Consider the following 13,442-nt stretch of genomic DNA (forward strand, 5'->3'; position numbering starts at 1 on the left):
ATAGCATATACATATAGCAAATTATGCTATACACCTGAAACTAATATGTCAATTACCTCAAAAGAAAAAAGTGACTGAACTTGTCAGGTTGTCTGCTGGGGAAGGATTCACAAACACTCATATGACAAATGAGATAACAAGTATGCGTCAGCATTGACTGACCATATGTTTTCTGGATCTTGGTCTGGGTGCTGAAGACACATCAGTGATCAAACTGAGTAAAAATTCCTGCCCTAACAGAACCGAAGTCTGTGTGTGTGTGTGTGTGTGTGTGTGTATGTGTGTGTTCCATTCAGGTAGTAAGATTAATGTACTGACATTACCTAACGTTGGGAGCCTTGTTTGACTCAGTTAAAATGGATCATAGAAGGAAGATCTTGAAGTCTCTTCTGGCTTTAATATTTTTAAAATGTTGACAATGGTGAGGCATAATTATCAAAACATTTGCTACGTGGGCAAATCTTTCAGGCTAAGAAATCCCTTTGCCTTTAAAAAAGTATATTTTGATCTATAAATCAGCAACCTTTATAGAATTTCTCAAGGCTTCTCTTTGTGTCTTTCACTTTATCTATTTATGTAGGACATGTTGTCAGGGTCTCAGGGTCTCATATTCCCTCAGCCCTTCTTGGAGGCCATGTGCTGAGTGTTTCTGTACAGGCTTCCCATGCCTCTCTCTGTCAAAGGGAACAAACTTTGCCCATATATAGGGCAAGATAGAAGTTCAGGAGTTGATATCCTTGGAACAACTATCAACCAATGAGGAGTAGGAGGTGGTGGATAAATATCTAAACATTTTCACCCCCAGAAGAACGATTCTACAGTGTCTCTCCCAGAAAGTCTTCACTGGATTTGAGCCCCAGTTACCCACAGTGGTACACCATTCATTAAAAAAAGGGTTTTTAAAAAACTTACCTCCCTTCTTCATGTCACTTCTCCACTCTGCCGTGTGAGAGAGCTTCTGGCATCATCTCCCAAATAAAGTACTTGTATCTAAGTCTCTGTCTTAGGTTCTCCTTTTGGCAGAACCCACACTAAGGTAATATATTTATTTCACCTGGAAATACAACTGAAAATGCACACATGTGAAGGCTCAAGTTGACCGACTTTCCTGAATAATTTGGATTTGTACTACCCTGTGTCACTTTCACAGAACTGCTCCTGCTTGTACATCTTGTACCTGCTTCAGACTGAATCGATCCTTTCTCTGCCTGGAACCTCATTACTGTTTCTTTGATGACACAGTGCTATTCATTTGACCAGTTTGACCAAAGAATCTGAACTCATTGAGTTGTTAACTTCATGGGATGATTTTATTTTTTCAGTAATTGCTAGTGTGTTCTTCCCAGTGGGTAATGGGGACACAACCATAAGTCAGTGTGATTCCAACTGTCTAATCCATTTAAAAAAATCAATCTCATTCGAATTCAAAATAACTCCCTTCTCTTTTGCTTGGGCTAAACTTGTATCAGAGAAAGAGGCAGCAGTAGATAGGAAGTGGCAGAAGACACAGTATGCATTCTTAGTCTCCTTTTCTTTCTTCTAGACCCTTCACGCAAACTATGGGGGTGTCACACTAACACATGGCCCAAATGCATAGGGAGCAGCCAGGAAGGGAGGTTCCAGTAACCCAGCTGGGCGTAGCCAGCCACCTTGGAGATTTTGTTGGAAGGAGGGGAGAGGCTGAATGTCATTTGTGTCAGCCTGAAGACTACAGCCTCTGCTGTTTAGAGTGGTCTTGGTGTAGATGGTATATGCAGATTTTAGAGTAAGGTTCAGCTCTACCCTCAGCCCTTCACCCTGCAGAAAAGTAGCCTCATCTTCCTTTAATTTCCCCCATGGTGCATGCCTCCAATGCACTCTCCAAGGGAGGCATCTCATTACTTGGTTAATGGTTTGATATGTTCCCTGTTCCCTCTCCATTATCTATCATACACAAAGGGACCTCTTCTTCCATGTTCTGTAATGGCTTCCTGCCTGGGGAGGAAGCTTCCAACTTTCTCTTCCCTGGCACATAATATACTACATCCTTTCTCATCCTGCTATCTCAGGCTATTTCCTGAGGGTTTCCACCACCTGAAATTTCCAGGTGAGAAACAAGCTCTTTATATACAAGTGTCCCTCTCAACATCACAGGATAAATGTCAATGTCTCTCTGGTCTGCCAAAGAAGAAGAGGCACCCAATACTCTCTTTCCAGCTGCCAGAGAGCCACATACCTGCTCTGATCCAGAATAATCTCCTTTTTATGTCTCTGTTGGTAAAAGCCTTCAGATCAGTTCAGCATCTTTGACACAGGAAAAAGGTGTAAGGGTCTTTAGCCATGAGACTGGCTTTCCTTGCCCATGGCCTTCCAGAATTTAGTAATTTTGTTCTCAGTTGTGGTATCTTTACCACAGTCTTACACCATCTGTAACCTCCGGGGATAGAAATATTTATCTTTGGTTCATGTCATCATGATGTTACATATAGCATTATACTAACTCATGTACATTCCTCAAGATCATAAAGAAACCATTCTTGGTTACTCAAGAAAACTAATTTGGGAAATCACTGGATGTTCTAATAACACGATGGGAAAAAGGCAAACATTTATTTTTATTTGCAAGTGCAGTTTCTGCCAATAGTTAGTGCTCACAAAACCTTTTAAGCTACAGTAACTTTTGGTAAACTCAATGAATATTTATAAAATACCCAGTGATAAGAAAATTACAGAAAAATTTCCATTACACTGTTGAAAATGTTTGGAATCCAAAATCCACTATTTTCTGCAATGGTTTTTAATATTTGTTCTGGTTAAAAAAAGATTTCTTTCTCTTTCTACTTCTACATAGTCCTGGTTAAATTAATACAATCTGTCCCATGAACTTTTAGGACGGCCATTTTCTGGATTTAGATTTTTATTCATACATATTTATATCAATATTTTAATATTTTACATAAAACATTGCTTTGCTATGTTTTATGAAACAAAATTATAGATCCTATTTATGGTGAGACATTTCCAGTTTGGGGGAAAAACTGAAAATCTAATCTGTAGAGGTCATTTTATGCCTTCCCCCCCCTTTTTTTTTAGCTATAATAAATAATTAGCAACCTATTAATTACAAAAATTCTTAATTATGCCTAGAGCAACCAGAGCATTTTCATACATTTCAAATCCTTTTTGTTACTGTATGTGAAGTCATTAAGAAAAGCCTCTGGTTTTCCAGTTTGGTAACAAATGGCTTTTTTTTTTCTGATGCATAATTAATAGAAACTAATGATGACTATGTAGCTCTTCCAGAGTTTTTAAAGGCAAATCTATATTGGCCTACAGTTAACATGCAAATTCATCCAACAAGCAACACAAAATGTATTGTAGTCGTCATTCATTGTTATCAACATTCAAGAAGATCTAGTCAGCAGTACATCTCTCCTATGTCGGAAACACATTATAACATGGTCACAACTGAAGTCAGAGCACACCTGGTAAGATACCCCCTTCCTAATTCATCCTCAACTTCCAGCACAACACATGAACAATAGCAATTAATACTGTGGTACAAAGGTAAATACAGACAAGAGTTTGGTGTGCTAGCATACAGAGTTTTAAAAACAGTGACAAACGAACCCAAACATCTTGCCCTGTTCTCTCTCCTTTCCCTTGGTGAGACTGGAATTCTCACAGTCTTACTTAAAACATTCAATTTGGGGAACTGAGTCCAATGATCGTAGCACTGAAATTATTCCCGTGGAGGGAAATTTGGCCACAAGGGGACGCCATACCTATCTGAGAGAGGGCACTCTGGGGACCACCCTGCTGTGCAAATACTGGCTTGTGATTAATAGCCTTGAAGGAAAATTTGATTTTTCCCCATATTTAGCTTTATCCCAAGGAGTAGCATGGTGGCATATTGTGGCTCAAATTTTATTTTATTATTTTTGGTTGGATAAGTGAAATGTGTGCCTCCATCACCATCACTCTTAATTCTTCCTCCATCACGTAAGACACTTGTTAAGATAAGAAAGATATTCTACTAAAGCTGACGGTGATTGAGAGTCATTCAGTATTCAAAGTTCCTAAAGAATCGTTGGTTCTCTGAAAGGGATAAAAAAGTAGGAAAGGCTTTTGTTCAAACTCTTGCTAGTAAACAATTACTTCAACTGATACAATGGCTACGTGACATCAAAGTACTATAAATTATCAAAACTATCGTACAGAAAAATTACAAATTCATTGCAAAATACATTACACTGCTACCATTAAGAAAAAAGTGCTTTTTGTTTTCCTTTCTTTTTTTTCTTTCTTTTTTTTTTTTTTTTTTTTTTTGCCAGAAAAGTATTCTTTCAATATAGAAAATCCTATGCATTACCCTGCATGTGGCTAGGATATATCGTAACGGAGTTTGTACTGAGTCCTTCTGATTTGCTGGATGAAGGGCTGAAAAATATAATAATGACTTATTAAAGCCTTGTTCCAAATGATCACGCCAGCTGTCGGTGGAGAGATGCCTATTTAAGACACAAGAAGATGCCCTGGTCTGTTGAACCCTGCCTGTCATCACATTGTCCCACCAATCAGCTGGGTAGAGTCCACAAGACTCTTTCGTGTTCCTCATGTTCTCCTGAATTATTCTTATGTCCTCATCTAGCGCTTCCACTGAATCCTTTGCTCAGTGATGTCTGTATTGTCTCATGAGGGGAACGATGCAAGATGGCGGACCTGCCAGTTTCAAGAATGGATGTCCAAGGAGTTCCTGGGCTGTGGCTCTTTGTGAGGGTTCCCTCACCAGCATCAGGTCTAGGAATCCCCGGAGCACTGAAGAAACCTGTGAGAACACAAGATTCCATTCTGAGGACTAACACAGAAATGCAACTAGTTCCCCTAGAGTGGTTTCCCAGCCAATTTCCAGTTAAGTCATTCTATCAAACAACATTGAATTCTAGAAAGTCAGCTTAAGAAGATAGAAGTTATGTAAGCAAAAAGCAGGTACTGCCTTTATTAACATAAGATGTTTTCTTTACCTTCTTCAGGTTTGAAATAATATGAGCAAATGACATGGCAATAAAGAATGACATTCTGCTGACTAAAATGAATAATAATAGAAATAACAGCATTATGAAGTGCTTACTATTTATAAGGACTGGTCACACACATATGATGAAATGTGGTACAAACATGGAATAGTTTTATTTTTCTAACTGCAACCATCTAGGCTTTGTGGACTCCCCCTTCTTGAAGACAAATAAGCTTCTGTAGGGTTACCTGACACAGATAACATGTTTTTCTGTAATTCATTATAATTCACTTTTTGAAGTATATCTTACATACATTCAAATGTATAAATATGACGTGTATGTTTTACAGTAGTATTTTTCTATATATTTACACCTAATTACTCTCCAGCCCCACCAAAATACAGACCATTTCTACCACTCCAGGGGCTGACCTCCGGCCCCCTTCCTGTTAATACCCATCTCCCTGCAAAGGATTACCACTCTCCTGACTTCTAATAGCATGAATTAACATTGCCTCTTTTGTCCTTTATAGAAATGGAGTCATTTACCATCAAGTCTCCTCTTTCACCCTCTTTCACTGGTTTCTTTCACTCAACATTGCATCTGTGGGATTCGTCCTGATGTATGTGGTAAAAGCTTTCTCCTTTTCATGAATGCTGTGTAACATTCACTGTTAAATTGTACCACATATTATTTATCCATTTGGAAAACAACCTTGGGCAGTGTCTAATCTTTGACCATTAGGATTAAGGCTGCTCTTCTACATGACATTGAAGAACATCACACCATTCTTTTTAGATGTGGGACTCTTTTGATGTCATGCTATTTTAGCCATTTTTAATTGTGTAAACTTATTCCAATTTGGTCAAGGTTTTAACCTCCTGTTCGTTTCAAACAGTCTCCTGGTTGTTTTTTGCTTGTTTGTTTGTTTGTTTTGCAAGTTCACACAACTATAGGGGTGATTCAATTGGGAGCTCTTCTCTAAGACTTCGGTGTGGGGGAAGAGGGTAATACTGTCCTAAAAGGCAGCCTTACTTCCTCTCAGTGCCATGAGGCAGAGGGCAGGGGAGGTGTGTGTCTGGGTCAGTGTTATATCATCTCATGGGAATGGCCCCTCCCAGCAAGCCCTGTCCCTCCACCCGCACCGGCAGCTACCAGAGTGGTAGTTTTTGTTTTTCTTTATTTTTTAAAAAAGTTTATTTATTTATTTTGAGAGAGAGAAAATGTAAGTGGTGGAGGAGCAGAGAGTGTAGGGAGAGAAAGAATCCCAAATGATCCCCACTATCAGCTCAGAGTTGAATGCGAGGCTCGAACCCATGAACTGCAAGATCATGACTTGAGCCGAAGTCGGGTGCTTAATCTACTGAGCCACCTAGGCGCCCCAGACTGGTGGTTCTTTGACTCAGCATCATTTTTTTCTGAGCTTGACCCTACCTGGCAATCCTTAGGAAACAGGAAAGATCCTACTTGATCCCTTAACCATGCCCTTCATGGCCCGTATGATCCAGTCCCTGCCCACCTCTCTGACATGTCTTGTCTTCCTCCTTTCTCTGGCTCACTTTGGTCAGCCACAGAATCTTTCCATTTTGGCATAAGGCCTTTGCACCTGTTGTTCCCTCTGCCTCAGACATTTTTCTCCCAGATCTTTGCATATCTTGCTCCGTCTTGCCATTCATATTCCAGTTCAGTTAATCTGTCCTCAGAAAGGGATTCTTTCACCCTTCAACCTAAACAAGCTCTGAATCCCCTCTACTGCATACTCCACTGCATTACAGTGTTTTATTTGCTTGATAGCATATACCACTGTCTGAAATGAATTTTGTTCCTTCATTTGTTTATAGTTTACCACCTGACTCCCCAACTAGAACACAAACTCTATGAGACTCAGGAAATCTGAGGTCTTGAGCTACAATATCCCCAGTAATTAGGACAGTTCCCAGTATGTCACAGGTGCTCGGAGAGGGAGTTCTTGTGGAGTGCCCGATTTACTCTTCTAGCCAACCCTACAAAAGAGGAGCCAACTGTATCCCATTTTACAGATAGACTTCAGAGATGGAGAAGCTAAGTACCGAGCCCAGTGAGTGAACAGGAAGAACAGAGATTTGAATCCAAATGATTCGAATTCCAAAGTTCATGTCCATAAACCAGGATCTACTCCTGGGGAGGATAGGCAAGTCTTTGAAACTACAGAGAGAATGGAGAAGCTAAGAATGACTGTGAACTTCAGCAACACATGCTGTTTCTCACCTTGTGTAGGTCCTTCACTCTTGGAGGTAAACTGTCCCGAATCCTCCGCATTGCCTGGAGGGGGGGCTCATTGAAATAGGGGGGCTCGCCATCAATCATTTCTATCACCATGATTCCGAGGGACCAGATATCCACCTGTTAGGGACAATCCAATGGTTATCTCAGGCCAGGAGAACATTCTGAAATTCTGGATGTGTCTAGGGGACCCAACAGATTCATACTCATTTATAAATTAATGTGGTATTTGTAAACTCTCAAAATTTACAACACAGATTTATAAACTGAACTGTTGAGTTATAAAGTTTTTGCTAATGGTCTTCATTTCTTTCTAAATGTGACTTCAGTGAAGATTCTGTCATTTAGGTACACATGAATATGTTAACATTCTGGACCTCAGGAGTCCAGAACTTTTTTTTTTTTTTTTTTTACTGTTAACTTTGGTGTTTACAGGCCTATCAGGACAGATGAGGAAAACACCCAAAGTTTTATACTATGAATGTAGAGAAGAAAGTTGCGTTTAAAACCATAAAAAAGGGAAGCTGACATATTCATAACAAACTGCAAAAAGCTACTTTACACAACATGATATTTGCTGATCCTTTTATTAATTTGATTTTTAAAAATAGTTCTTCTTTCTCTACTTTGGAGTTATTTCCTTTTCATTTTATCATTTTGAAGCAGCATGCACAGCACTCTGCTTTGTAAAAACATTTTCAGGGAATGGAGAAAAGAAAAGGAAGGGATGACAAGCAATTCTTTCTGAGTAAAGAATGGGAAGTCAGGACAACGAGAAGCCATCGCTGTGCTATAAATTCCCAGTTACAGCCACTTCCCTGTTACAGCCTCATTATACCTCTTATCAGTTAGCTGCATTCCTGTTATAACCCTTGCTGTAATCTTCACTGAGAATTTATGCTCTTGGGACCACAGTGATAAAAACAAGTACTCATTCAAGGGCGAGCAAACAAGGAAAGAGAGCAGAGTCTGCCTTCACTTCTGCCAATATCCTTAGTTCACTGGTCCATGCTGCCTCTTCATGCTTCTCCTCTCTTAGAATCACCTTCTGCACCATAATGTGTGGAAATGTTGTGTGCCTGGCCGGAACGAACTCTTTGCTGCCCTGTGTGTAGACTTGTGTGTCTCAGAGCTTCACTCATGCTACTCCCTCCCTAGAAGGCTTTTCCTCCACTCCTTCTGGCCCCTTATTTTCAGATTTCCAAACCTTGTCCCTTAATAGATTAAGAGAAATTGTTTCTTTTCCAAGGGAAACAGAAATTGTGCCACGTTTTAAAATGTTATAATATTCATACGTAATTTTTTTCTCTGAGAAAACATTTGTTCTCTGTCCCTCTATGACACCTGCTCATCTGTGCATCTCTGGCTACTTTTCAAGTTGTACTGCCTTGCTTTGAGTGTGCCTGCCACAGAGGATGCGATTGGAGTTTGTGTGATCTACCTCCCTCACCCTCAGTGTCTGTTTAGGACCTCAATAAATGCCCCTGGGTCAATGTTGTGGTGATTTCGTCAATGACAGCTAGTCCCCTTCCTGCCACAACCTCCTCTGTGACAAGTCTAGTGAATGGGGTCAAAGGTGGAGTCCAAAGTCATCACCCTGATCTGTGGTCATTAACTCTCCCAGAACCACTGAATCCCTAAGCCTGCTGTCCTGCCACTCCCAAACAATGACTGTCACCCCCTTACCTCTGTCCCATAAGGTAGCCTAGAAATCACCTCAGGTGCCATCCAGTAAGGAGTGCCAACCAGTGATTTCCTCTTCGGCACCTCTTTAGAAACTTGAGCACAGAAACCAAAGTCAGATAGCTTTATCTGAAAAGGAAAGGAATATAACAAGGTAACAATCTACTAATACCAGTTTCCAGATGGAGAAAGAGAATTTCAAATTCAAAACAAAATAGTCTCATGAACAGGCCTTGGAAATATGGGAGGTGGTCAGACCCTTTTATTGAAAAGGCACGATCCATTTTAATGGAAAAACCTCTCATGGCTCCACCAGGGTTGACTTGCAAATGTGAAACCAGAAAAATTTACAAATTACACTCCAGACAACATATTTGTTAAAATTCAAACACACAACTCTAATACTTAATATACAGATGATGGCTTAGTGTAAGTGAATTGCTATTCTTCACGTGAGTTTTGTACAAACTGCTGGAATTTAGGTTGTTTTGCATTGAACATATTTAGATTTCCAAGTACCATGAGATGATTAAAATCGTCAACCCCATTTCTATATTTGAATTAATGCAAGGCCCCATTTCTATAGAATGCTGAATATTGGCTCTTATTTTTGTTTTCCTTTTTTTCTCATCACAAATTGAATTTGCCAATGTGAACATCAGTGTAGGTAGAAATATGGGTATAGAAACTGGATGTTAGCACTTGTACTAAGGCTTTAAGGGGGTCATCCTAATGACCCGACCAACATATATATATATATATATATATATATATATATATATATATATATATATATACATATATATATATATATATATATATATATATATATATATATAATTTACCTTAGATGTCATTAAAAAAAGCCCTGAGAACTCTTGCACAGAGCTTTCAAGATTACTCTTAAGAACATACTGCACCATTAGGCACCCTGCAGGTGTGTATACTTCAGAGAACCAGGATTCAGTTCATTTGTGGGGGCCATGATTCCTGCTCATGATGACTTGATCTGAACTTCAGATGGCCTCACTGAAGAGGACTGCCACTTAGGGCTGCTGGTGATGACAGAATACACGCAAAGAAAACAATGGTTCAGAATGGGCATTTAAAATAAAAATTCTCATAGATTAAAGGTATAGTCTCTATGGCACAAATTCTCCCTTAATTCTCTTTAGAACTCCCTGAATTGTTTCAACCCTTTTCCCTGGCTGTCTCTATGCTGCCTATGCCTTAAAGACTGGGCTTCCTAGGGTTCAGGTCTTAACCCTCATCTCTTCTCTCTGTATATGCTCTTGCTGGGTACTTTTCTTCCTCCCATGCTTAATTAAGATCTCTTTCTCCTCCCTTCTAAACCTAGATTTCCATCGAATATATGTTTCCACATGGAGTTATATGCAAGGTATAAGGTCTGTGTCTAGAGTTTTTTTTCTTGTGGATGTCCAGTTGTTCCAGTACCATTTGTTGAAAAGGCCATCTTTGGTCCATTGTATTGCTTTTGTTCCCTTGTCAAAGATCAGCTGACTCTATGTGGGTCTATTTCTGGGCTAATTGGTTCCACTGGCCCATTTGTCTATTCTTTTGCCAATAACACTGTCTCAATGACTACAGCTTTCTAGTAAGGCTTAAAGTCAGGCAGTGGTAGTCTTGCATGACTTTGCTCTTCTTCTTTAATAAGCGTTGGCTAGTGTGATGGTATTTTGCCTCTCCACACACACTTTAGAATCAGCTTGTCAATATCTACAAAATAATTTGCTTGGATTTTGACTGGGATTGCATTGAATCTATAGATTGAGTTGGGAATAAATGACATTTTGGCAATACTGAGTCTTCCTATCCATGAACATGGAGTATCTCTACATTTATTTAGTCCTTTGATTTCATTTGTCACTGTTTTCGTAGATTCCCTCATATAAATTGAGTATACATTTTGTTAGACTTATACCTAAATGTTTAATCTTAGGGTGTTAGTGTAAATGGCACTGTGTTAATTTCCAATTCCACTTGTTCATTACTAGCATATAGCAAAATGATGTAATTCTGTTTAAAACCATATATCCTGCAACCTTGTAATAGTTTTAGTTTTTCTTGTCAATTCTTTTGGATTTTATACATAGATGATCATGTCATCTATGAAGAAAGACAGTTTTATTTCTTTCTTCCCAGTATGTATAACTTTTATTGTTCTTTTTTTTTGAATTACTGCATATGCTAGTACATCTAGTATGATGTTGAAAAGGAGAGGTGAAGGAGAACATCTCTGCCTACTTCCTAATCTTAGTGGGTAAGTATATTGAATTTTTAAGCATATTTCAAGGCCCTGGTCACTTCTCACTTCCTCTAGATTTTTTCTCAGGAGCCCATATTGATCTCTCTCCTCTCCAGATGTGAGAGAATTTAGCACTCACTCAATCTTGAACTATTTTCTGATGCTGATTTTGTCCCTCCAACTAGAGATGACAGTCCTCAGAGGCAACGGTTCTACCTCTTAATTGTGAAGCCTCACTGTGTTCCTTAAAAACTGGGAAAACAGTAGGTAACCAAAAAACACGTTACTAGATTGATTTATTTTATAATGACACATACATATATGATAGCAGATCATGTGGTAGAGGACACATTGGTACTCTTTCTGAAACCACTATTGACTTCCTGAAGACAGCTGTTACTAGAATCAAAGTTGGAACACAGATGAAGTGGGAGTAATGTTTCAGAAATTATTGGGGCCTTTTTCTATTTCCTTGTTCATGATCTCCTCTCTAATCAGGCCAAGGTTAGTGTTGGTATGGTTTGGGGTGGGAAGAGATTGAAATGCTTCAGATGGAATGCTATAGAAAGCTGGTTTAATGGAGAGATGATTTTTCTTCACTGCTTTGGCATATCAAGCACCAAATCCAGATGAGTCAGATCATAGACTTCCCATGTGGTATAAAGAGAGACCTGTGGCCATAGTAGCTGGTCCATAATCCTTGCTGCCCTATTGTAAAAGGAATCTACAATTCAGAGAAGTGAAAATCCTATAGTCCAATCCTTTTTAGCCTGGGATTATTTGCAGAAGAGGACAAAGAGCAGTGATTTGATTATGGCAGGTCACAATTTATTATATATCACTTCCATCACCCAAGCAGATGGTGGTGGCCTTCAGAAATATCTAAGTAGCATACACCACCAAACAAACAAGGGAGAGGAGAAGCCACATGTATCTGTGTTCAGAGGTAGTATTCAAAATATTTAATAACCAGAATCATCTAGATCAATTGGAATCTAGACATAAAGTTGAGCTGTGTCCTGGAGTTATCCTAGGGCTTTACTATCTTTAATGAGGCACAGGCATCCCAGTAAAGGGCTGTCATAATGGGGGATACTCCAATGACTTGAAACAGTGGCTATTAACTAACAAGCATGAAAATATTGTAATATTTTAATATGGGTATAGACATAGTAGTGAATACTGGCTGAACATCAACCTTGGCTCTGCTCAATGTGGCCCCCGTGGAGAGATGGCACAACAGAGTGGATGGCAGAGAACCTGAGGCAACGCTTCTGGCTTCCATGGTCTTGGTCTACTGTGCAGGGGCCCAGAGCTCCTGCAGATCTCAGTGAGGGAATGAGGAAGTGGTTGACATGAGGAGCTTCAGGATGGCTCTCAAGACTTGAAGAAAGAGGCTGGATTTGTGAAATGCTGCAGAAGACACCTTCCTGAAAAGTCCAGTAGCTGTGTGACCTGTTAATCATCAGTAGTCACCAGTCTTGGTAGAAGAAGCCAGTTATGCCAAGGCAGGGACCAGAACGGAACAAAATGGGTCTAATATCCTTTACTTTGAATTCCCATAAGCCACATTTGTCCCTTATTCTCCCAGACTCTTTGAGAAAGAGGGGGGTAGGAAGTGGTAAGATGGAGTAGATGGTGGCCAAATCTGAAAGACTGAGGTTCTAAGGTATCAGCTGAAACTTATAATAATGTGGTTGAACTTTGACAGACAATGTTTAAATTATTTAAGCAGGCTAAATTTAATGGACTGAATTAAAAGTCTTTTTTCTTTTCTTTTCATCAATGGAGTTTTGTGAAGAAGTGCAAATCAGTTTTAAGAAGCAGAGAAATTAGGGGCACCTGCGTGGCTCAGTTGGTTAGGTCTCTGACTCTTGATCTTGGCTCAGGTCATGATCTCCACGGTTCATGGGATTGAGCCCTGTGTCAGGCACTGCCCTGACAGTGCAGAGCCTGCTTGGGATTCTCTCTCTCAAAAATAAATAAGCATTTAAAAAAAAAAGAAGCAGAGAAACTATAATTGATGGCGCATGCATGTGTGGTTATTTCCAAAGCTTTGGTGTGAATAAATTTGCAATCCTACTATACAGATAGTGGAGGAGGAACAATTTTGCCAAAGCATTTTTTTTGCCTGTAGATTTAAAAAAATATGAATTAAGGAGGTGAATGTATCAGCATTTTGGTATTGGCAGCTTTTAGTAACTCTAATGTGGCTTTCTTCTTCTAGACATTAA

The 13,442-nt window shown here is 39.4% G+C and overlaps 1 protein-coding gene across 8 annotated transcripts in view; it reads right to left on the reverse strand.

The window, feature by feature from the left end:
• Positions 1 to 2,570: 2,570 nt before the first annotated feature.
• Positions 2,571 to 13,442, reverse strand: part of PAK5 (p21 (RAC1) activated kinase 5) — a 320,788-nt gene continuing 309,916 nt past the window's right edge. For all 8 annotated transcript variants that reach the window (XM_023251465.2, XM_023251462.2, XM_019826827.3 and 5 more), the window contains 3 exons: positions 8,946 to 9,071; positions 7,245 to 7,379; positions 2,571 to 4,807 (listed from right to left, as the gene is read on the reverse strand). In XM_023251465.2, the coding sequence (XP_023107233.1) occupies positions 4,652 to 4,807; positions 7,245 to 7,379; positions 8,946 to 9,071 (417 nt within the window). In that variant the 3' untranslated portion in view covers positions 2,571 to 4,651. The remainder of the gene's footprint in view (positions 4,808 to 7,244; positions 7,380 to 8,945; positions 9,072 to 13,442) is intronic.

Source organism: Felis catus, chromosome A3 (genome assembly GCF_018350175.1).
Source record: "Felis catus isolate Fca126 chromosome A3, F.catus_Fca126_mat1.0, whole genome shotgun sequence".
In the NCBI taxonomy this organism is placed as follows: Eukaryota; Metazoa; Chordata; class Mammalia; order Carnivora; family Felidae; genus Felis; species Felis catus.